Raw genomic sequence first — 24,807 nt, 5'->3', positions numbered from 1 at the left:
TCAACCGTTTGGGCTTTTGCCCCTGGTGGTAGTTTAAGGGTATTGGCTAAAATATTAGGACAGCTCCCAGCTCCTAATTCAAGTTGCACCATTCCGTAAATAGTTGAGTGGCCTGAACTTGCCTCAGTTTAATGCTAACTTTAACCGACAACACCTCCAGCACTGTAGCACTCCTTCATACTTACACTGGAGTGTCAGGCTAGATCATAATATAAGAATGAAGAGCATGAGCAGCCCATACATCCATTGAGACTGCGCCGGCATTCAATAAGATGTCTGATAGTCTACCTTAATTCCGCTATCGGGGCAGCAAGGCGGCACAGTGGTTAGCACTGCTGTCTCACAGCGTCGTTGGACCCAAGTTCGATCCCAGCCCGTGTGGAGTTTGCACATTCTTCCAGTGTTTGCGTGGGTCTCACCCCCACAACCTAAAGATGTGCAGGATAGTTGGATTGGCCACGCTAAATTGCCCCTTCATTGGGAAAAAAAATTGGGTTCTCTAAATTTAAAAAAAAATCTGCTTTCATAGAATCCCTACGGTGCAGAAGGAGGCCAATTAACCCATTGGGTCTGCACCGGCCCTTGCTCCGATAGAGCACCCTACCAAGGCCCAATCCCCTGCCCCTATCCCCGTAACCCCAACTAACCTTTGGGCAATATTAGCATGGCCAATCCACCTAACTCCACTTTGAACTGTGGGAGGAAACCGGAACACCCGGAGGACACCCGGAGGAAACCCAGGCAGACATGGGGAGAATGTGCCAACTCTACACAATCACGGGCCAGCACGGTGGCACAGTGGTTAGCATTGCTGCCTACGGTGCTGAGGACCTGGGTTCGAATCCCGGCCCTGGGTCACTGTCCGTGTGGAGTTTGCACATTCCCCCCGTGTCTGCGTGGGTTTCACCCCCACAACCCAAAGATGTGCAGGGTAGGCGGAGTGGCCACGCTAAATTGCCCCTTAATTGGAAAAAATAATTGGTTACTCTAAATTTTAAAAAAAACTCTACACAATCACCAGAGGTCAGAATTGAACCCTGGCTCCCTGGCGCTGTGAGGCAGCAGAGCTAACCACTGTGCCCTCGTGCTGCCATTTCCTGCACAATTTGTACACCTCTTGATTCCGAATGTCGACATGTATAACCTGCTGGCCCAGAGTCAAGAGAGCTACTAACACAGCCGAGTTAAGACAATAAACAATGGTTTATTTAATTACAAAGCTTATTAACACTACTAGCTTTTAACTTGTGAACAGTTCTTACTTTTGTTGTTCCATTCGAAGACGTTCTTCCTCCAGCCTCCTCCTCTCCTCTTCTTCCCGCCTCCTTTTTTCTTCCTCCTCGCGCTGCCTTGCCTCTTCCTCCTGCCGCAAACGTTCTCGTTCCTCCTCTTCCCTTTGACGCCTCTCCTCCTCTTCTCTCCTGCAGCCAGGAAACAAAATGGAATATTCTGTAAAGCAAAGCAGTGTGACTTTGTATATTCAGCAATGGATACCAACAACGAGGGTGCTTCATGACCAGCTTTGAGATTTAAAATAAATTAATGCAGAGGTTAAATTTCTTCAACTTTGAACAGAGGCTAGTGAACATCGGGAGACTGCAGAGGTACAACAGTGTCAGATAGAACCGGATCAATGAAAGGGAACAGTAAGGCTGAGTTTCCATTTGATTTCAAACCAGGAGCAACTGAGCTGTGCGACATGCAATTTAGAATTCCAGATGTTTGCCGGACAGGACCTTTACATCATCATTCCTGCGTGAATTACTGAAGAACAATCCTGACATGATATCACTGCCATGCCCTGCCAGAGTTCGGTTATCTTCCTCTGCTTCAAAGGCGGGTCCAATTTGCTCTCAAAAAGATCCAATGATTTCTGCTTTCATTGTAGAATGTGGAAACAGGGCGTGGCCTTCACCCCGCCAGCCCGCTCTGCCATTTAATTCGATCACAGCTGACCTGCATCTCAACTCCATCTACCCCGGATGGTGGATCCCTTAAGGTTCCTGCCTAACAGAAATCTCAATTTCAGTCAACTGCCCCCTTGTCCCAACTAACATGTTGGGGTGGGACGGAGAGGTGGAAAGGTTTCCAGGTTTATATTTGTGTGAGGAAATGTTTTGTCATAACCCCTGATTGGCCAACCTCTAATATTTTTTTAAATAAATTTAGATTACCCAATTATTTTTTCCAATTAAGGGGCAATTTAGTGTGGCCAATCCACCTACTCTGCACATTTTTGGGTTATAGAAATTATAGAACAGTACAGCACAGAACAGGCCCTTCGGCCCTCAATGTTGTGCCGAGCCATGATCACCCTACTCAAACCCACGTATACACCCTATACCCGTAACCCAACAACCCCCCCCTTAACCTTACTTTTATTAGGACACTACGGGCAATTTAGCATGGCCAATCCACCTAACCCGCACATCTTTAGACTGTGGGAGGAAACCGGAGAACCCGGAGGAAACCCACGCACACAGGGGGAGGACGTGCAGACTCCACACAGACAGTGACTCAGCCGGGAATCGAACCTGGGACCCTGGAGCTGTGAAGCATTTATGCTAACCACCATGCTATCCTGCTGCTCCAGGTTGTGGGGGTGAAACCCACGCAGACACGGGGAGAATGTGCAAACTCCACACAGACAGTGACCCAGAGCCGGGATCGAACCTGGGACCTCAGCGCCGTGAGGCAGCTGTGCTAACCACTAGGCCACCGTGCTGCCCTGCCAACCTCTAATATGATGATTATGCTCTCTTGTTTCCCCATCAGAGGAAATAGCTTCTCGTTATCGATACGTTCAAATCCTAGAAATGTTTTCCACATCTTAATTGCATATAAACTGAATAAATTAACTCATTTAACCCGGATTTAATTCTGGTGAATCTACACAGTACACCCTCTAATATATTCCACCCGTGATGCAGGGTCCATAACTGAACACAGGCTAACCCAAAGCTCCTTGGAAATAGATCTAGCCTCGCAAAATTTTTCCCTGGTCCCTGAATGTCAGCATTGAAGGCAGGGCTGATATTTTTTTGTCCATCCCTAGTTGCCCTGGATACAATGAACTGGCATGGTAGGCTACTTCAGAGGTTCTGTTAAAAGTTAATTAAAGTAACCACCATACCCAGGCAAGTCTCTTTTCACAACGAGAGTTGCCCATCCTTGGCATCAATTTTTAAAATCCCATCTTTAAAGTTACAAAGCCAATGCACAGAGGGACAGGGCAAATCCTAAATCCATCTCACTGCTTGCTCCAAAAACAAATTCAAATTGAAGTCAACTCATGGTCTCCACAAGAGAGACATACAAGATCCAAGCGGACAAGAAAAGGCATTGCATCTGATGCTTCGTCTTAGCCAAAAGGCCGAGAAGCGATTGGGAAATACCTTCTCTGGCTTTAATGCCCCATCAATAATGAAGCAGATCTTTACTCTCTCTTTTATTCATTCAAGGGATGTGGGTTCCGTCAGCATGTTTTGCCCATTCTTAATTGCCTTTAAGATAACATTACTGTTAACCTTAATCGCATACCTTTGGCAGTATTTTTAAAAAAAAATTTTTATTCAAATTTTCACAAGAAAACAATAACAGAAAATTCTAAGAACAAAAAAAACAGAACCCCCGCCGTAAATACAAAAGAGAAACAATAAATTAATGCCCATCATTGGCAAAAAAGATATTCAACCCAAAACAAAAGCAAAGAGACCCCCCCCCCCCCCCCCCCCCCCCCCCCCTCCCTCCCCCCCCCCCACCTCCCCGGGTTGCTGCTGCTGCTGACCTTTTGTTTTTACCGTTCTGCCTGGAGATCTAGGAATGGCTGCCATCTCCTGAAAAACCCCTGCACTGACCCCCTTAGGGCAAATTTCACCCTCTCCAATTTAATAAACCCCGCCATATCGTTGACCCAGGCCTCCACGCTTGGGGGCCTCGCATCCTTCCACTGAAGGAGAATCCTCCGCCGGGCTACTAGGGACGCAAAGGCCAGAACACCGGCCTCTTTCGCCTCCTGCACTCCCGGCTCCACTGCAACCCCAAATATTGCGAGTCCCCAGCCTGGATTGACCCTGGATCCTACCACCCTCGATACCGTCGTTGCTACACCCTTCCAAAATGACCCCAGTGCTGGGCTTGCCCAGAACATGTGGACATGGTTTGCTGGGCTCCCCGAGCACCTAATACACCTGTCCTCGGTCCCAAAAAGCCGGCTCATCCTTGTCCTGGTCATATGAGCCCTATGCAGTACCTTAAACTGTATGAGGCTAAGCCTCGCACACGAAGAGGAGGAGTTCACCCTTTCTAGGACATCACCCCAAGTCCCCTCCTCACCCAGCTCCTCCACCGAGGCCTCGTCTACCTCCTGCATCACCCGGTACACTTCCGAGATCCTCCCCTCTCCAACCCATACCCCCGTGAGCACCCTGTCCTGGACCCCACGCGGCAGCAGCAGGGGAACCCCGCCGCCTGCCAAACGCCCTTACTTGCATGTACCTAAAGGTGTTCCCCGGGGGGAGCCTGAACTTCCCTTCCAGCTCACCCAGGCTCGCAAACTTCCCGTCTATGAACAGGTCCCCCAGCCTCCTGACACCTGCCCTGTGCCAACTCAGGAACCCGCCATCAATTCTCCCCGGAACAAACCGGTGGTTCCCCCCGTATCGGGGACCCCATCGAGGCCCCCACCTCCCCCCTGTGCCGCCTCCATTGCCCCCTTGAGGGTAGCTGCCACCACCGGGCTCGTGGGATACCTCGTCGGAGGGAGCGGCAGCGGCGCCGTTGCAAGCGCTTCCAGGCTCGTACCCACACAGGATGCCATCTCCAACCTCTTCCATGCTGCCCCCTCCCCGTCCATTACCCACTTACGCACCATCGCTGCGTTGGCAGCCCAGTAAATAAAAGAATTGGGTACTCTAAATTTAAAAAAATGAAAGTTGCTTTAATTGAATGAGGAAAAACAAATTTCAGAGGCATGGATAGCAACTCAGGCTTTTCATTAAGAAGGGTAAATAGCTTAGTTCCTTCTGCCAAATAACATTCTGATTAAAATAAGATAAGATAAAGCAAGGAATGGTTAAGTTCTGGTAGAATGTAATTTATACAAGAACTCGGGTGCAATTGCACTATTGACTTATTATTCTGGTTTGGGAGTATTTAACGTCAAAACTTTTGCAGTTTTCTTTACTTGTGCTATGTCTGATTGAGAGGGGAGCTGCATAGCCAGCGGTGCCATCTTGCAGAGGAGATTCAATTCGAACCCAGGGCTACCCTTTCCAATGGAAACGATCTAATGGCACAAGAGCAGTTCCCCTTGTGTAGTGGCCAACGTTTATCCCTGAACGCCTAACAAAACAGTATATTAACTGATGTTCATTATCACCTTGGTGACACAGTGCCACACAAGAGATAATTGTGCAAAGTTAAAGCGCATGGGATTGGGGAAAATGTATTGAGGTGGATAGAAAACAGGTTGGCAGAGAAGAAACAGAGTAGGAATTAATGAGTTCTTTTCAGTTTGCAGATGATACTAAGTTGGGTGGGAGGGTGAATTGTGACGAGGATGCTGGGATCCTACAGCAAGATCCGGACAGGTTGGGCAAGTGGGCAAATCAACGGCAGATGCAGTATAATTTGGATAAGTGTGAGGTTGTTCACTTTGGAAGCAAAACCAGGAAGGCGGATTACTACCTGAATGGTTGTAAATTGGGAGAGAGGAGTGTGCAGCAGGACCTGGGTATCCTTGTGCACCAGTCGCTGAAGGTAAGCATGCAGCTGCAGCAGGCGGTAAAGAAGGCTAATGGTATGTTAGCCTTCATTGCGAGAGGTTGAGTATAGAAACAGGGATGTGTTGCTGTAATTATACAGGGCCTTGGTGAGGTCACACCTGGAGTATTGTGTGCAGTTTGGATGTGCAGGAAGGATGTTCTTGCTCTCGAGGGAGTGCAGCGAAGGTTTACCAGGCTGATTCCAGGGATGGCGGGACTGACATATGAGGAGATATTGACTAGGTTGGGATTGTTCTCACTGGAGTTCAGAAGAATGAGGGGATCTCATAGAGACTTATAAAATTTGAACAGGACTAGACAGGGTAGATGCAGGGAAGATGTTACCAACAATGGGCGTGTCCAGAACCAGGGGTCACAGCCTGAGGATTCAGGGTAAACCATTTCGGACAGAGATAAGGAGACATTTCTTCACACAAACAGTGGTGAGCCTGTGGAATTCATTACCACAGGAAGTAGTTGATGCTAAAACATTGAATATATTCAAGAGGCGGCTGGATATAGCACTTGGGGAGAATGGGATCAAAGGCTATGGGGAGAAAGCAGGATTAGGCTATTGAGTTGGACAAACAGCCATGATAGTGATGAATGGCGGAGCAGGCTCAAAGGGCCAAAAGGCCGCCTCCTGCTCCTATGTATTTATGTATATGGAACATTGCCATATGTATATGCGAGTGCTATGTATTCTACATTCGGGCACGACTACACAGGACTGGAGGATGGTTTGAATGTAGACGTAAAAACAATGGAACCTTCAATGGAAAACACTTCTGAATCATGTACATTTTGAATAAAATATTGTATTTCCCATGCTAATGGTGATAATGCTTTTATTCTTAAATTAATTAAAATTGCATTAAATAGTAGCTTGATGTGCTTTTATGCTTTTTTAAAAAAAGAGTTAAAAGACTTTTTTTTGCTGAAGATCAGCTCAGTTGAAGAATAGCGGAGGTGTGCATCAATATTTTTATAGTAAAGGTGCGCTGTGACAGATAAAAGGTTGGGCACCACTGCCCTACAGAATCAAGTAGTACTCGTCTTTTTTATATTCGCGCTGCTGACCCATCAACCAGTTAGCCTATTTGTTCCCCTTTCTTCCTGGACTCTGGACTTTTCCAATCAGAAAACCCTTTGATCACTCCTCATGGTGTCAAGAAATGGCTGAAGGCGCCAGATACTGGAACGGCTACAGGCCCCGACAACATTTCTACAACAGCACCAAACACCTGTGTTCCAGAATTAGTTGAACTTCTGGCTAAGCTGTTCCAGTACAAGCACAACTCTGGCATCTACCCGTGTGGAAAATTGCCCATTTATGTCTCATCCATAAAGTAGGTGGCCAGTTACCATCCCATCTGTCTATAGTTTATCAGCAAAGTGATGGAAGGAGTATCAACAGTGCTCATGGGCACTCAGTTTGGGTTCTGACCTCATTACAGCCTTGATTCAAACATGGACAAAAGAGCTGATTGCCAGAGGTGAGGTGAGAGTGACTGCCCTTGACATCAAGGCAGCATTTGACAGAGTATGGCCCTAGCTAAACTGGAGTCAGGGGAAAATGCTCCACTGTTTGGAGTCATACCCAGAACAAAGAAAGACAGTTCTGGTTGTTGGAGGTCAGTCATCTCAGTTCCAGGACATCACTGAGCCCTCAGGGTAATGTCCTAGGCAAGACCTTCTTCAGCTCATCCAATACAAGGTCAGAAGTGGTCAGTTCGCCAATAACTGCACAATGTTCAGCACCATTCACAACTCCTCAGATACTGAATCAGTCTGTGTTCATGTTCAGCAAGACCTGGACTACATTCTGGCCTAGCAAGTAACATTTGCGCTACTCAAGTCCCAGGCAATGACCATCCCTAACATGAGAGCGCCTAAACATCGCTCTTTGATATTCAATGGCATTACCATCGCTAAATCCCCAGCAACATCCTGGTGATTACCATTACCAGATACTTAACTAGACTAGCCATATAAATATTGTGACTACAAGAGCAGGTCAGAGGCTGGGAATTCTGTAATTCACCGTCTAACTCCCCAAAGCTTGCCCACTATGTACAAGGCACAATTCAGGAGATGGAATGCTCGCCGCTTGCCTGAATAAGTGTAGCTCCAACAGCATAAGAAGCTCAACGCAAACCAGGTCCATTGACCAAATTAACCATCCACTCCAATCATCGCCCCACAGTGACAATACATACAAGAAACACTGGAACTTACCAAGGCTCTTTCAACAGAACCTTCCAAACCTGCAGATGTACAAGAACACCACCACCTGTAAAGTTCCCCTCCAAGTCCCACGCTATCCTGACTTGGAACTATATTGCCTTTATTCACTGTCGCTGGGTCAAAATCCTGGAACTCCCTTCCGAACAATATATTTTTTAAATAAATATTTTTATTCCACTTTTTCAAATTTTCTCCCAAATTTGCACCCACCAACAATAAACAATAAACAGTAATGAATATAATGTCAATTCCCATATTAACAACAACAATCCCATCCTCCCACCAACCCCCAAACAACTGCCCGCATGTTAACAGAAACAAATAACAAAAAGGAATCAGGAATCTCCTATAGTCACCATTAACACATACAGCAACCCCCCCACTAATGTTCGATGTTATCCAACTCTTGAAAGTGCATAGTGAATGACGCCCATGAATTGTCGAACCCCTCCATCCTTCCCCTCAGTTCAAACCTGCTCAAGAGTCAAGAATTCCAACAGGTCCCCCCTCCGCCACGCCAGGGCACAGAGTGTAGAGAGGTTGTTCTCCATCCCAACAGGAACTTCCTAACAATATTGTGGGTGTCCCTACATCCCATGGACTAAAGTGGTTTAAAAGGGTAAACGTTCACCACCACCACCACCTCACGGGCAATTAGGGATGGGAAATGAATGTTGGCCTAGCCAATGATGCTCACATCCCGTAAACAAATTAACAAAATATCTTTCTTTCATTTTTATCCTTTTCTGATTACTTGTTGGATGTAATAATTTAATGATCGCTATTTTCCAATAGTTTGTCAATCCTCAGTTAATTGTCTCATTTAATTTTACAGATCTAAAAACAAACAATTGTTGGACCGAAAACAGTGATTGAAGCAGTTTTGGGTGGCTGACAAATAAACCTTGGAATAATTAAAGTCGTTCATTAATGTTGTTATGGCATAGCTGGATCTGTACATCTTATATATCTTTTGAACGCTGCTAATGACAATGCTCTGAAATGGCGGGAATTACACGTCTGATATGCTAAATAATAATGAGGCTGCAGAGCTCCTCCTCATTCTGACTGCCATAGCTTGGTGACCACTGATGCTGAAAATCTATTCCAGCCCACAGGGATTCATCTTAATGAATTCCCCAGGACATCACACAGAGAGGGCAAGATAGTGTGATGGGTGGAAGTGTGAAATATTTGACAGGGCATTAATAGGTTCTTAATATCGTCATACCTCATCACTTTTATCCCCTCGTAACTTCTCAGCCAGCAATATTACGTTTCCCAGTCTCACGCAAACTTTAAACACGTTTATTGTAAATATTCGATCATGGCAGACCATAGCCATCAATTAAATAAAACCATTCTGGGGATACAGGCTTGCTGTGTCTATTGCCCATCCCTACCTGTCCTTGAAAACCACCTCGATTTTCTGACCAACAGACCACAATCAATAAGAATGAACAACAACACCTCCTCCACAATAGTCCACATTACCGGTGCCCCGCAAGGCTGCGTACTTAGCCCCCTACTCTACTCCCTGTACACACACGACTGTGTGGCAAAACTTGGTTCCAACTCCATTTATAAGTTTCCTGACGATACGACCATAGTGGGTCGGATCTCGAATAACGACAAGTCAGAATACAGGAGGGAGATAGAGAACCTAGTGGAGTGGTGTAACGACAAAACTCTCTCCCTCAATGCCAGCAAAACTAAAGAACTGGTTATTGACTTCAGGAAGCAAAGTACTGTACACACCCCTGTCAGCATCAATGGGGCCGAGGTGGAGATGGTTAGCAGTTTCAAATTCCTAGGGGTGCACATCTCCAAAAATATGTCCTGGTCCACCCACGTCGACGCTATCACCAAGAAAGCACAACAGCACCTATACTTCCTCAGGAAACTAAGGAAATTCGGCATGTCCACATTAACCCGTACCAACTTTTACAGATGCACCATAGAAAGCATCCTATCGGGCTGCATCACAGCCTGGTATGGCAACTGCTCGGCCCAGGACCGCAAGAAACTTCAGAGAGTCGTGAATACCGCCCAGTCCATCACACGAACCTGCCTCCCATCCATTTATTCCATCTACACCTCCCACTGCCTGGAGAAAGCAGGCAGCATAATCAAAGATCCCTCCCACCCGGCTTACTCACTCTTCCAACTTCTTCCATCGGGCAGGAGATACAGAAGTCTGAGAACACGCACGAACAGACTCAAAAACAGCTTCTTCCCCGCTGTTATCAGACTCCTAAATGACCCTCTTATGGACTGACCTCATTAACACTACACCCTGTATGCTTCATCCGATGCCAGTGCTTTTGTATTTACATTGTATATCGTGTGTTGCCCTATTACGTATTGTTTTTTATTCCCTTTTCTTCCCATGCACTTAATGATCTGTTGAGCTGCTCGCAGAAAAATACTTTTCACTGTACCTCGCTACACGTGACAATAAATAAATCCAATCCAATCGCCGCAGTCCTTGTGGTGAAAGTGCTATTTAGGAGGGAGGGACAATGAAGGAATGTTGATTTGTGTTCTTAATTCTCCTTCAATCTCCAATTTTTATTTTGAATGTTTCTTGCTTCGACTCATGCCATTGGAGAAAGCAACCAGTCGCGTGCTCCCTCCAAAGTAGTTAGGCAACTACAACTGGAAAGCTGCCAGTTTTGTTAACGTTATAATTAAGAAGGCTAATTTGTGACGGGAGGGTAGCTGACTCAACTACGATGGCGTCAGCTGTGCACTAACAACACATGCACTTCAACTTAAACGTACAAGGAATGAAACCTCTGCAAATAATAAAAGCAGGAAGATTTAAGAGTTTATTGCATCATTCATTTTAACTGGACAAATGAAAGAGGACAAAAGAACTTGCACTTCTATAGTGCCTTTCACGAACCTAGGATGTCCCACAGCACTTAGACACTGACATACTTTCAAAGAGTAGTCACTGCCGTAATGTAGGGAATGGCAGCCACTTTGCACACAGCAAAGTGCCCAAACAGTAATGTGACATTACCTAGTATCAGCAAAGCTGACTGAAGAATAAATATTTACCAGACATTGAACTCTCCTGCACATTTTCATAAAAGGCCCATGGGATTGTTTACATCCACCCGAGATGGCAGATGGAGCTGCTGTTTAACCTGAAAGATGCCAATTCTGACAATGCAGTACTGCACAGGGAGTTTCAGCCTAGATACTGCGGTCAATTTCTGACGTAGCACTTGAATACAAAATCTCCTGACACAGGTGGGAGTACTACCCACACAACATTACGTATTATGAATTTGTGCTTCAGCAATACTTTTGCTGTAGGTCTAAAACGTGGTTGTTTATGTGATAGACTGGTTCAGGGAAATAGCTGACCTGGACTGCTTGACTGATCATGTCCTTAACAGTCGTTCCCTTATTAATTCACTATCATGTAAAGAAGGATAATACTTCTCTTACCTCTTCCTTTCCTGCTCTTCCTTCTCGATTTTATGGGATGTGACATATGGTTCAAACAGACTGCAGCATTTGTTCAGTAACTGGACAAACTCCACCATGGCATTTTCTTTCTTCATATTGCCCAGGGCAGTCCATTCTCTCCTGATGAGAAACATTAGCACAGTGACAAAAGAAAGACATGCTCTCATATAATACATTACCAAATTTTGAGCATTCCATAGTGCTTCAAATACAGATAATTTTTTACAAATATTTTTATTGAAGCATTTGCAAAATTTTTATAACAACAAACAAAACAATAATAACATAAACATCAACATGGTAAACTAGACATTTCCCTCCTAACCCTTCTGTACATCCCTTCAGACTGCTGCTTCTGCTGACATGTTAATTTTCCCCGAGAAAGTCGACGAACGGCTGCCACCTCCGAGAGAACCCCAGCAATGACCCCCTCAAGGCAAACTTTATTTTCTCCAGCTTGAGAAACCCAGCCATGTCACTGACCCAAGTCTCCACACTCGGGGGCTTCAAGTCCCTCCATATTAAAAGGATCCGTCACCGGGCTACCAGGGAGGCAAAGGCCAAAACGCTGGCCTCTTTCAATCCCTGAACTCCCGGCTCTTCTGATACTCCAAAGATCGCTATCTCTGGACTCAGCACCACCTGCGTACCTATCACCTTGGACATTGCCTTGGCAAACCCCTGCCAGAATCCTCCAAGCTAAATACAGATTATTATGACCTGAAATCACCCAAGCTATTGGGTACAGTGCGGATCCCACAACCAGCACGATGAGATCAGCTAATCTGCCTTTGGCACGCTGATTAAGGAGAAATGCTACCCAAGCGCCGCCTGATCAAAGCTGTCTCAAGCATTTCAACTGAATTGCAAGTGAATTGGCTTGGAAGGGAAATTTAAGCTTATATAAAAAAATAATGGAATCCCAACAGGACAGGATTACATTTGGCCCATTGAGTCTGCACCAACCCCTTGAAAGAGCACCCTACCTAGGTCCATGCCCCCACCCTATCCCTGTAATCCAGTAAATTCACCTACCGTTTTGAACACGAAGGGGCAATTAACATGGCCAATCCACCTAACCTGCACATCTTTGGACTATGGGAGGTAGCTGGAGCACCCGGAGGAAACCCACGCACACACAGGGAGAACATGCAGACTCCACACAGACATGCAATTACCCAAAGCTAGAATCGAACCCAGGTCCCTTGTGCTGTGAGCAGCAGTGCTAACCACAGTGCTACTGCATCGTCCATTTCTCCTTGATCATCAAAATAGTGCCATGTGATCTCTAAGATCCTAGCTATCAACAAGACTTTTCAAAATCCAAATGATTTACAGGGCAGGCGTTTGATTGAACAGCTCATCTAAAAGACACACTTCTGGCAATGCAGAAATGACACCCTAGATTACACGCACAACCTGTAGGATGGAATGTGTGACAAGAAATATTGGGGCTTGGGCAGCATGGTGGCGCAGTGGGTTAGCCCTGTTGCCTCACGGCGCCGAGGTCCCAGGTTCGATCCCGGCTCTGGGTCACTGTCTGTGTGGAGTTTGCACATTCTCCCCGTGTTTGCGTGGGTTTAGCCCCCAGAACCCAATGATGTGCAGGGTAGGTAGATTGGACGCACTAAATTGCCCCTTAATTGAAAAAAAATTAATTGGGTACTTTAAATTTATTTTAAAAAGAAAGAAATAGTGGGGGCTTGTGAAAAAGGCACAGCAATAATAATTGGTGATTCCAATATACATATAGATTGGACAAATCAGATTGGCAAATTGTCTGGAAGATGAGTTCACAAAATCTTTTTCTTAGAGCAGCATGTTCTAGCACCAACCAGAGAGCAAGGTATTGTAGATCTATTAATTAGGATTAAAGATCGCATAATAAAGGTGCCCCTAGGTAACAGTGATCATAACTTGACTCAATTTCGCATTCATTTGGGCAATTTTGAGGGCATGGAGGTAGAGCTGGCTAAAGTGGACTGGGAAAGTAGGTTAAAGAAGAAGTCAGTAGAGATGCAGTGGAAGACATTTAAGGAGATATTTCATATTGCTTAGCAAAGATATGCTCCAGTGAAAAAGAAAAACTCTCGGGGAAGGATGTACCATCCATGGCAAAGGAAGCTAAAGAAAACAATTCTGCAAAAATTAGTGGCTGAATAGGTATAAATGGGTCATTTTAGAGTCGGCGGGGTATGGAGGGAGGGGGCCGGCGGGGTATGGAGGGAGGGGGCCGGCGGGGTATGGAGGGAGGGGGCCGGCGGGGTATGGAGGGAGGGGGCCGGCGGGGTATGGAGGGAGGGGGCCGGCGGGGTATGGAGGGAGGGGGCCGGCGGGGTATGGAGGGAGGGGGCCGGCGGGGTATGGAGGGAGGGGGCCGGCGGGGTATGGAGGGAGGGGGCCGGCGGGGTATGGAGGGAGGGGGCCGGCGGGGTATGGAGGGAGGGGGCCGGCGGGGTATGGAGGGAGGGGGCCGGCGGGGGATGGAGGGAGGGGGCCGGCGGGGTATGGAGGGAGGGGGGCCGGCGGGGTATGGAGGGAGGGGGCCGGCGGGGTATGGAGGGAGGGGGCCGGCGGGGTATGGAGGCAGGGGGTCGGCGGGGTATGGAGGCAGGGGGTCGGCGGGGTATGGAGGCAGGGGGTCGGCGGGGTATGGAGGGAGGGGGTCGGCGGGGTATGGAGGGAGGGGGCGGGGTATGGAGGGAGAGGGCGGGGTATGGAGGGAGACGGCACTAGGAAGTGCTGAGGGTTTTGGCAAAGGATGGTATCATGACCAGTACAGGCTTGGAGGGCCGAAGGGCCTTTTCCTGTGCTGTATTGTCCTTTGTTCTTTTGAGTCACCCAGACTCATTGGAACTAGGAGCAGGAGTAGGCCATCTGACCCCTTGAGCCTGCTCCGCCATTCAATGAGATCATGGCTGATCTTTTGTGGACGCAGCTCCACTTTCCCGCCCGAACACCATAACCGTTAATCCCTTTATTCTTCAAAAAACGATCTATCTTTATCTTAAAAACATTTAATGAAGGAGCCTCAACTGCTTCACTATGCGAGGAATTCCATAGATTCACAACCCTTTGGGTGAAGAAGTTCCTCCTATACTCAGTCCTAAATCTACCTCCCCTTATGTTAAGGCAATGCCCCCTAGTTCTGCTTTCACCCGCCAGTGGAAACAACCTGCCCGCATCTATCCTATCTATTCCCTTCATTATTTTATGACTCAAAACGTTAGCTCCCTTCTCATTCCACAGATGCTGTCAGACCTGCTGAGATTGTCCAGTGTTTTCCATTTTTGTTGGGCAAAATTTTCAGGTGGGAGTATAATGTGGGAAACGGGTGAACTTGTCCATTTTGACAGGAAGAATAAAAAACACGGCATATTATTTACATGGAGAGAGATTGCAGACCAATGAGGTACAGAGTGTGTCCTGTTACATGGATCACAACATTTAAGAATGCTGTACAGCAAGTGATTAGGAGGGCAAATGGAATGGTATTATTTATTGTCAGGGGTATGGAATATAAAAGTAGGACCGTTTAGTTACAGTTGCATTGGTTATTGGTGAGACCAAAGCAAGACTACAATGTACAGTCTTGGTCTCTCTATTTAAGAAAGGATACAATTGCATTAGCAGTTCAGAGAAGGTTAAGTCGGCTGAATCGGAGGGGGGCTTGACGGGGTGGATGCCGAGAGGATGTTTCCACTCGTGGGGGGGAATCTAGAACTAGGGGAGCATCAAAATAAACGATCTTCCATTTAATATGGAGACCAGAAGAAATTTCTTCGCTCAGAGGATCATTAAAACATTGGAATTTTCTTCCCCAGAGTAGTGGAGGCTGGGTCATTAAATATATACAATGCCGAGCGAGACGTATTTTGTATCTACTGGGGGGGGGGGGGGGGGTCAGAGATTATGGGGGACAGACGGGAGAGCCGGGTTAAGGCCACAATAAAATTAACCGAGATCGTATTGAATGGCAGAACAGACTTAGTGAATGCTGACTCCTACTCCTATTTTTAAGGATCTAATGAGCTCTGATATACTGGTTTTTTAAAAAATTAGTGAGAAACAAGAGAAATAATTTAATTGTAGTACATCCAATACAGCAAAGAATAATGAAAACAGAATATTGTGTGTATTCTTGGCGTGAAGAATAATCAGTCTCATACAGTTAGAAATCAAAGTCTTGCCATCCTGTGTTTCTTAGAGCTTAAGAAATGGTCATTAAAAAAAAAATCATCATTTATTTAATGTGACACATGTACTACTAGCTAGGCCAGAATTTGTTGTCCATTGCTAATTATTTTTGAAATGGGGCAGATGAGCGGTGTTTTTGAACCACTACCATCATCGGGTGTATGTACACCCACAATGCTGTTAGGGATAGAATTCCAGAATGTTGACCCAGTGACTGTAAAGGAATGGCAATATATTTCCAACTCAGGATGGTACGAAGCTTGGAGGGAACCTTGCAAGTGGTGTTGTTCCCATGGATCTGCTGCCTTTGTCCTGCAATGTGGTTGAGGTTGTAGGTTGCGAAGGTGCTGTCAAAGGCTTGGTGAGTGTAGATTAGGCTTCTCCGAGATACTATAGGGGCCAGGTATGGCCTGTGAAGCCTCTCTGCACAGCCACCACTCTTAACAGCCATTTGGCAGCAGGTAATTGTGATTTTTCCTCTCTGGCTGCTTACTGCAACGAGTGTTTAATTAACACTTTGGCAACAGAGGTTTCACCATTCCAGTTTGATTAGGGCCACGATGGAGAAGCAAGAGAGCGAAAAAGGAAATGAAAAGGTTTCACAAATGTAAGTCAGTTGGGTTTGCAGCAGATGGCTGCTAATGCAATGTCCTGTTCTTAAATTCAGCTTGTTTACTGTACGGAAAGCACATATCCATTCAAACTGGACTCTGTGGACAACAGCAGGTTGGCATGGTTAGACTTCTACCTGTTTAAGATGTAGCACTCGCCACACCACAAGCCAAGAACCTAGAGTTCTTTTCTTTAAATTATTTGATGGGCATCGCTAGCCATCCCTAATTGCCCCTGAACTGAGTGGTTTGCTGGGCTATTGTATAGGCCTGTTCAGAGTCAACCATATTTCTGTGGCTCTGGAGTGACATGTAGGCCAGACCAGGCAAAGATGGAAGATTTCCTTCCCTAAAGGACATTATGAAACAATATGTTTTTTTCCAACAATCGACGATAGTTTCATGGTCACCATTACAGAGTCTAGCTTTCAATTCCAGATTTTAATAATTGAATTTGAACCCAGGTCTCCGGAGGAAGAAACTGGGTATCTGGATTACTAGTCTAGTGACCTTACCACTATGTCATCACCTCTATCTTATTCCATACTCTTTGCTGCATATGATCCACATCACTTCTGCTGTTTCATACTAATTTAAAACAAAAAGAATATGTTCAGAAGCCTTATTTTCCTACGGGCAGGTGAAATTGGAACAAGGATGCACTAAATTTTGCAAGATCCCCGATTGAAGTAGTATGAAAACCACCGTTGTAGGGATGGTACTGAGGATCGATGTTGGAATCAACCCATAGTCTAATCATAAAAAAGTCAATTAATTTTGAACAGCTCCTCATTAATCATTCACCCCACACAGTATTGAAGCAACACTGCAATAGTCTGAGTGAAGTACTGTGAATGCCAAACTCTTCTGAAAACAGAATGCTGGAAATACTCAGCAGTCTGGCAGCAACAAAGTTAATGTCTCAGTTCAGTTATCTGAGACGTTAAATCAACTTCTCTCTCCAGAGAAATCTATTGTTCTAGGATAGAAACTGCTCAAAAATGTGGCAATGAGGGGTCGGCTCCCAATGGGTCAGATGGAGGAGAGTGTGTGTAGCCTGTCAGGATTGAAGGCACAAGCAATAGCGCCACTCCCGACAGCTCCGGGGAGATACTCAGGGAGTCCGGTAGTAATAGCTTGGTTGAGAATTTGAAAACAGTTTTGCCAGACTTCAGTTTGGGGGCAGGGTCAAGGGAAATTCAGGGGAACCATAGATTTGAGCCAGGGAAGTGGGACGGAAATTTTCGGAGATGGGAGGAGAAAGGAATTAGAACACTAAGAGATTTGTTTCTTGGGGGTCGTTTTGCAGGATTGAAGGAGCTGGGAGCGAAGTATGGGCTGTAGCAGGGGGAAATATTTAGATACATACAGGTTTGAGGCTTTGCCAGAAAGGAGATACAGAGCTCCCCAGTAGAGCTGGCTTCCACATTGCTGGAGGAGGTGCTGACGACAGGGGGACTGGAGAAGAGGGTAGTATTGGCAGCTTACAGGGCTATTTTGGAGGAGGAGTAGGTGCCACTAGAAGGGATCAAGGCAAAGTGGGAGGAAGAGTTGGGAGAGAATATGGAGGGGGGGGGGGGTTCTGGTGTGAGGTGCTCCAGAGGGTGAACGCCTCCACCTCGTGCGTGAGGTTGGGGCTGATACAGCTGAAGGTGGTGTACAGAGCGCACCTTACAAGGGCGAGGATGAGCCAGCTCTTTGAGGGAGTAGAAGTTGTGTGCATGTTGCGGAGGAGGCCCAGCAAACCATGCAAAAAACATTCATACGTTTTGGTCCTGTCCAAAGTTGGAGGATTACTGGAAGGAGGTGTTTAGGGTAATCTCTAATGTGGTGAACGTGAAACTGGACTCGGGCCCTCGGGAGGCCATATTTGGGGTGTTGGACCAGCCGGGGTTGGAAATGGGCGTGGAGGCAGATGTTGTAGCCTTCGCCTCATTGATCGAAGGCAGATCCTGTTAGGGTGGAGATCAACCTCTCCACCCTGTGCCCTGGCGTGGTGGGGGACCTGCTGGAATTCGTAATGCTTGAAAAGGTCAAATTTGAACTGAGGGGAAGGATGGAGGGGTTCTACAATTCATGGGCGTTATTCATTATGCACTTTTGAGAATTGGATCACATCGAACATTAGGGGAGTTGGGGGGAGGGGTCTGTATGTGTTGATGGCGACTATAGTTTGATCTGTACGCCCAAGTTAAAGGAACCAAAAAAGGGTTTTCTTGTTTTTAAACAAACACTGAGTAGCCCGATGAACACTACAGTTTGGAGAATACAGCTCTGAAATAACCATTCAGAATTGGATCACAATTACCTCCTGTCATTGCCAAGAACATCAAAGAAGCCAACTTCTGGACACGAGTCAGGACTGTACGGACCAACCGTAATCTGTTTATGCAGAGCAACAAACTTCAGTTTCTCTTCATATGTTGGGTGGAAAGCTTTTCCGTCTTTTTCTGTAAAGGAAAGATACACAGTTAATATTTTTCTTTTATCGTGCGCCTCACCGTACTCATAAATCAACGGACCTGCTCACTGTTTTGTTTACATCCTGGTCTTTGCTGGTTACAGAAGTTCACAATAGTTGAAAGGTCAATGTTGAGTATTGTTTTGCAGCTGAGTGGGGTGGTGACAGAGTCTGCCTTGGTTCCACAATTAGAAAATAGTTCCCATTGTGCCGTCATTGACTTTCTTAAGCAGAAACTGGACACGTCTTCACAAAGAGGAAATGGCGGGAGAAGAAATGATAAGATGGTTTGACTGATTCCTTTCACCTCCACTGCAGATGCCAAGATAAACATGGTATTTGCTTGCATTGTCTTGCCACTGTTCACTACGGGGATATGCTGGGGGAAGTGGGCTTAGGTAGAGTGCTATTTCAGAGGATCAGTGCAGACACGATGGGCCGACTGGCTTCCTGCACTCTAGGGATTTTATTCCATGACTGATGTTAAGGGAACAGAGACCAAGAAGTTGGATACGGTACTGTTCAGAGGAGAATTCGAGGGAAAAGCAGGCAAAGTGTTAGAAATGAAAGAGACAGCTGCAGTAACCAGATTTAAAGTGGAAAAGCAGACTTCAGAGGTAAATCAAAAGTTTGGTGCCATCTTAATAGAGCAATTGTGAACAATTGGTGCAACAACCGAGACAAAGGAATTCTGATGGGGGGGCTAGAAAAGGAGTGGAAAAAACAATGTATCCAAGCTCAGTCCAAGTTAGCGGTACACAGGCAGGTGGGTGAAAGAAACTGGTCCCAGGAACAGCTTTTCCCACATTAAGTCAGAGTGTGCTTGGTGATAACAATCACCCCAATAATTGCATTCTGCAACATAACTCTAAATTCATCTGAACAATGTTATCTGTTGTGCATGAGCTTGATGAAGTCTCTGGATAATGGTTGTATGTTGCTTTCTTTTATTTTAATACCACTTTCTACTTCTCCATCACTCTAGCGTTCTCATTCAGCCGGTTTCAAGGGGACAGTTAAGGAGAAACCATTCGCACTTTTTGAGGGGGCGCAATCTCAAATGCGCTGCCAATGACACCGATGTCTCATGAACAAATGTAAAAAAACATATTCTTGAGATGTGGACTTTTCTGGAAAGGCAAGGCGGACAGAAATGTTTGACACAACTGTGCGAAGATAATTTTACATTTTTTCCCCCATAGCTCTTGGGTGTTGCTGGCAAGGCCAGCATTTGCTGCCAGCCCTAATTCCCCGTTAACTTATGGGCAGCAGGGTAGCATGGTGGTTAGCATAAATGCTTCACAGCTCCAGGGTCCCAGGTTCAATTCCCGGCTGGGTCACTGTCTGTGTGGAGTCTGCACGTCCTCCCCCTGTGTGCGTGGGTTTCCTCCGGGTGCTCCGGTTTCCTCCCACAGTCCAAAGATGTGCGGGTTAGGTGGATTAGCCATGCTAAATTGCCCGTAGTGTCCTAAAAAAAGTAAGGTTAATGGGGGGGGGTTGTTGGATTACGGGTATAGGGTGGATACGTGGGTTTGAGTAGGGTGATCATGGCTCGGCACAACATTGAGGGCCGAAGGGCCTGTTCTGTGCAGTACTGTTCTATGTTCTATGTTCTAACTGAGTGGCTTGTTCAACCATTTAAAATGACAGTGAAGAGTCAACCACATTAAGGTGAGCCAGACCAGGTAGAGCAGCAGATTTCCTTCTCTCAAGGGCATGGTTTAGCACAGTGGGCTAAACAGCTGGTTTGGAAAGCAGAACAAGGCCAGCAGCGCAGGTTCAATTCCCATACCGGCCTCCCCAAACAGGCGGCGGAATGTGGCGACTAGGGGCTTTTCACAGTAACTTCATTGAAGCCTACTTGTGACAATAAGTGATTATTAATATTATGGGCTTTTTACAACAATTGATAGCCTGTGATGGTGACCATGAAACCAACTTCCAATTTCAGATGTTTATTCATTGAATTTAAATTCCACCAGCTGCCATGGTGGGATTTGAACCCATGTCCCCACAACACTAGCCTGGGCTAGTGTTGTGGGGACTGGATTACCACTCCAGTGACATTGCCACTGTGCCACCATCTCCGCCCACTCACGGAGTGATACTAAAAGCTAGACCTGGTGAGGACATTCGTGAGTTTTTGGCAACAATTTAACGGCTTCTCCTTGACCAATAATTATCTTGCAATCAATATTATTAAAGCATATCGAGTCATCAACATTCTGTTTCTGGAAACTTCTGTGTGCAAATTGGCTGCCACATTGCCAACAAAGTGGCTCCATTTCAAAAGTACCCCACTGCTGTAAAGTGCCTTATTAAGTCCTGAAATTCTGACTGGCACTTCCATAAATTCTCAGAACCATCAGTGTCTGGGAAATAAAACAAGACGATTCACATTATCCGGAGCAAATCATCTGAGTCCCAGATCGAATTCAACTGTCCAATTCATCCGGAGACCCAACGCATGAAGTTCCACAATGCAATTCAACACTCCAAAATTAATTTATTAGTTTTTGCTAATCTTTAAAAATAGCATGAGATTATCAACAAAGTGGTGAGAGGGCACTGAGCTGAGCTGAACATTTGTTGAATATAGAATGGGGCCATTGATCTGCCACGCACGCTGTTCAATAGTTTGTTAACACTTTGAATATACAAATTCATCTGAGAGAGGAAGGAAAAAGAAAACAATTAAACTATAGAAATCTCTGGATTTTAAGAGAGTAAAGACAAAATGTACTCTTAAAATGGAATACGGGTAGAAGGTCAGGGATAATTGGATCCATTTTAAATTCTGTCCTTATTTTGATAATAATTTTAAACTTATGATTTATCACCATAGGCAGTCCCTCAAAACTAGTTTCAATGCTAGTTCAAGGGGCTCCAAGGAGCTCGTAAGTGCTCTCTGTTAACTCTGCTACATGCAAGGTAGGTGGTGTTTGAAGGGGGCAGGTAGATGAACTGCTTAGAGGGTTGTACACTCTCGCCAATGTCTCAACTTGCTACTTGCATGTTTCTGACAAATCTCTCAATGTGTCCAGTGCTTTCCCGAATGAACCTTTTGTCACACTCAAGCCTGGTGGGGAAGGGGGCAGGAGATGTTTCACCTCTTCAGGAATACTTTAAGAGCATGCTGTTTGCATGCCTGACATGAAAAATGAAAATCGCTTTATTGTCACGAGTAGGCTTCAATGAAGTTACTGTGAAAAGCCCCTAGTCGCCACATTCCGGCGCCTGTCCGGGGAGGCTGGTACGGGAATTGAACCGTGCTGCTGGCCTGCCTTGGTCTGCTTACAAAGCCAGTGATTTAGCCGTGTGCTAAACCAGCCCCACAGGATGTGCCCTGTGCTGGCTCATTTTTCAGTTGGTGCAGCCACGATGGGCAGAATGGCCTTCTGTGCCCTAAACATTTGTATATTTTCTAAATATCTGAAAAGGAAGAATGTACAGGGGAGTGGCTTCTTGTGATAGCCAGCCTGGGCATAGTGGGTTGAGTGGCCTTCTGTGTTGAAACAACTATGTTGCATCAGTTGTTGCAACCAAAGGTAGTTTGGTTGCCATTTCCAGATGGCTTTTCTGGCAAAAGGTGATGTGCAGAGGTAGTGAGTAGCTGCTTCTCGACCTGCTTCTTTGACCTGCTTCTTGTCTCTTCTCTCCTTACATTCCCACCACCATTGGTGCCTTTCACATCCACTTCCCCACCATCCCTAAACCACCTCTCGGAACTGGAGACACATGTACTTATGGCCTTGCTCAGAACCTCTCACTTTCATTGCCTCTGTGTGGTTTCAGTGAAATACCCGGGCATCAAATCCTGCTGGATTTACCATGGCCCTCGTGCAACAGCTCACTTGTCCCACTTCACAATTTCATTGTTCTGGAATCTTATAGAACATAGAACAGTACCGCACAGAACAGGCCCTTCGGCCCTCGATGTTGTGCCGAGCCTTGTCCGAACCCAAGATCAAGCTATCCCACTCCCTGTCATTCTGATGTGCTCCATGTGCCTATTCGATAACCGCTGGAAAGTTCCTAAAGTATCCGACTCCACTATCACAGCAGGCAGTCCATTCCACATCCTAACCACTCTCCGAGTAAAGAACCTACCTCGGACATCCCTCCTATATCTCCCACCCTGAATCTTCTAATTATGCCCCCTTGTAACAGCTACAACCACCCGAGGAAATGGTCTCTGAACGTCCACTCTATCTATCCCCCTCATCATGTTATAAACCCCTATTAAGTTGCCTCTCATCCTCCTCCGCTCCAAAGAGAAAAGCCCTAGCTCCTGCCTCTACTTCTCCATTTGAAAGGCAAATTAAATTTGAAAGCTCTGGGATTTAATTTATTGCCAGCGCACAAGAATCTGGTTCAATGGCCCTTCATGCAGAACTTTTTAGTTTTAACACAATGTGTTTAGTAGTTTTTGAAGCAATATTGTCACCCTTGCCATAGATTTCTGTCATGTCCAGAGTAAAGTGCGAGTCATTCCTCATTTGTATTTCTCTTGGAGCAGCTCTCTCTACAGCACCAGCCAACTCCGTGGTGATTGTAGAATCAGAGAATCTCTCCAGTGCAGAAGGAGGCCATTCAGCCCATCGAGTCTGCGCCAACCCTCCAAAAGACCTCCCCACCTAGGCCCAATCCCCTGACCTATGCCTGGAACCCCACCCTAAGGGGCAATTGCTCTTGGCCAATCCACCTAATCGGCACATATTTGGACTGTGGGAGGAAACCGGAGCATCCGGAGGATACCCATGCAGACATTGGGAGAACGTGTAAACTCCACACAGTCACCTGGGATCGGAATTGAACCCAGTGCCTGGCGCTGTGAGGCAGCAATGCTAACCACAAGAAAAATAATTGGCTACTCTAACTTTATTTTTTAAAATGAATTGTGCAAAGGTACCACTAGTGGTATTTCATGGGTGCCACCCTTGATTGCACCATCTGATGTAGGGACTGAGCTGCATAACCCCCAGCAAAATCCATCTGTGTTGACATAACTGCAATAGAAGGTACTATAAAAGGCTTTACCAGATAGTCTGTGGCAAATCATTGGCCCATCTTAATTTCTCTACCCTGATTAACCCTCCTATTTGGCTGCCCCAAGATATCTGTCACTCTCCTCCACTTGCTCCATGATGACATGCGAACTGTAAATCTCACCAATGGAACTACCACAGATCCTATCTCAGTGATGACAGTGGTCAAACAAGGGTTTATCAGCACACCAGCCCTCCTCACTGCAATACTGCTAACTTCCCACTGGTATGGAGATCATTTAGGGCAGCACGGTGGCGCAGTGGGTTAGCCCTGCTGCCTCCCAGTGCCAAGGTCCCAGGTTCGATCCCATCTCTGGGTCACTGTCCGTGTGGAGTTTGCACATTCTCCCCGTGTCTGCGTGGGTTTTGCCCCCACAACCCAAAGATGTGCAGGGTAGGTGGATTGGATGCACTAAATTACCCCTTAATTCGAAAAAGTGAATTGGGTACTCTAAATTTTTTTTAAAAAAACGTATGGAGATAATTTGTACACCAGACAGAAAACTGTTCAACCTACAGAACCTTCAATCCAAAACCAAAATCACTCCCAACTTCAGTCATTGAGCTGCAGTCTGCACATGGCGCTTGTATGGATGGTCACTCAGAAACTGAGTTCCAGGACATTGCCGACTCCATCTCTAAAGCTTACAAGAAAATGGGTCTTTCACTAAACACCCAGAAAACAAAGATCCTGTTTCAACCAGCTCTCGTAGCACAACAGTGAGATTCTGGGAACCGTTTCCTAGATCTTGAGAATCTCCTCTCAACAAAAGCAGATACGGACAACAAAATTCATCATCTCCACAATGCCAGTTTGGCGAACTGAGGAAAGTAACGTTTTAGTACCAAGATCACAAAGTAACGTTTCAGTACCAAGGTCACAAACCCAAGACCAAGGGCATGCTTTACTAAGCAGAAGTTATCTCCGGTTGCTTATATGCTTTGAAGACTTGGACAGCAGGCACCTCAAAGCACTGGGGAAATACCACTAGTGG

The 24,807-nt window shown here is 46.1% G+C and overlaps 1 protein-coding gene across 1 annotated transcript in view; it reads right to left on the bottom strand.

Annotated features, from left to right (window-relative positions):
- acbd3 (acyl-Coenzyme A binding domain containing 3) overlaps positions 1 to 24,807 on the bottom strand; it is a 78,618-nt gene that overhangs the window by 31,342 nt on the left and 22,469 nt on the right. Inside the window, exons 2-4 of the mRNA XM_038798991.1 lie at positions 18,612 to 18,753; positions 11,475 to 11,615; positions 1,263 to 1,421 (exon numbers count right to left, since the gene is read on the bottom strand). Coding sequence (XP_038654919.1) covers positions 1,263 to 1,421; positions 11,475 to 11,615; positions 18,612 to 18,753 — 442 coding nt within the window. The remainder of the gene's footprint in view (positions 1 to 1,262; positions 1,422 to 11,474; positions 11,616 to 18,611; positions 18,754 to 24,807) is intronic.

The sequence above is a fragment of the Scyliorhinus canicula genome, chromosome 6 (assembly GCF_902713615.1).
Source record: "Scyliorhinus canicula chromosome 6, sScyCan1.1, whole genome shotgun sequence".
NCBI lineage: Eukaryota > Metazoa > Chordata > Chondrichthyes > Carcharhiniformes > Scyliorhinidae > Scyliorhinus > Scyliorhinus canicula.
The sequence above is the reverse complement of the archived record's forward strand: the minus strand, read 5'-3'. Positions and strand labels throughout refer to the sequence as shown.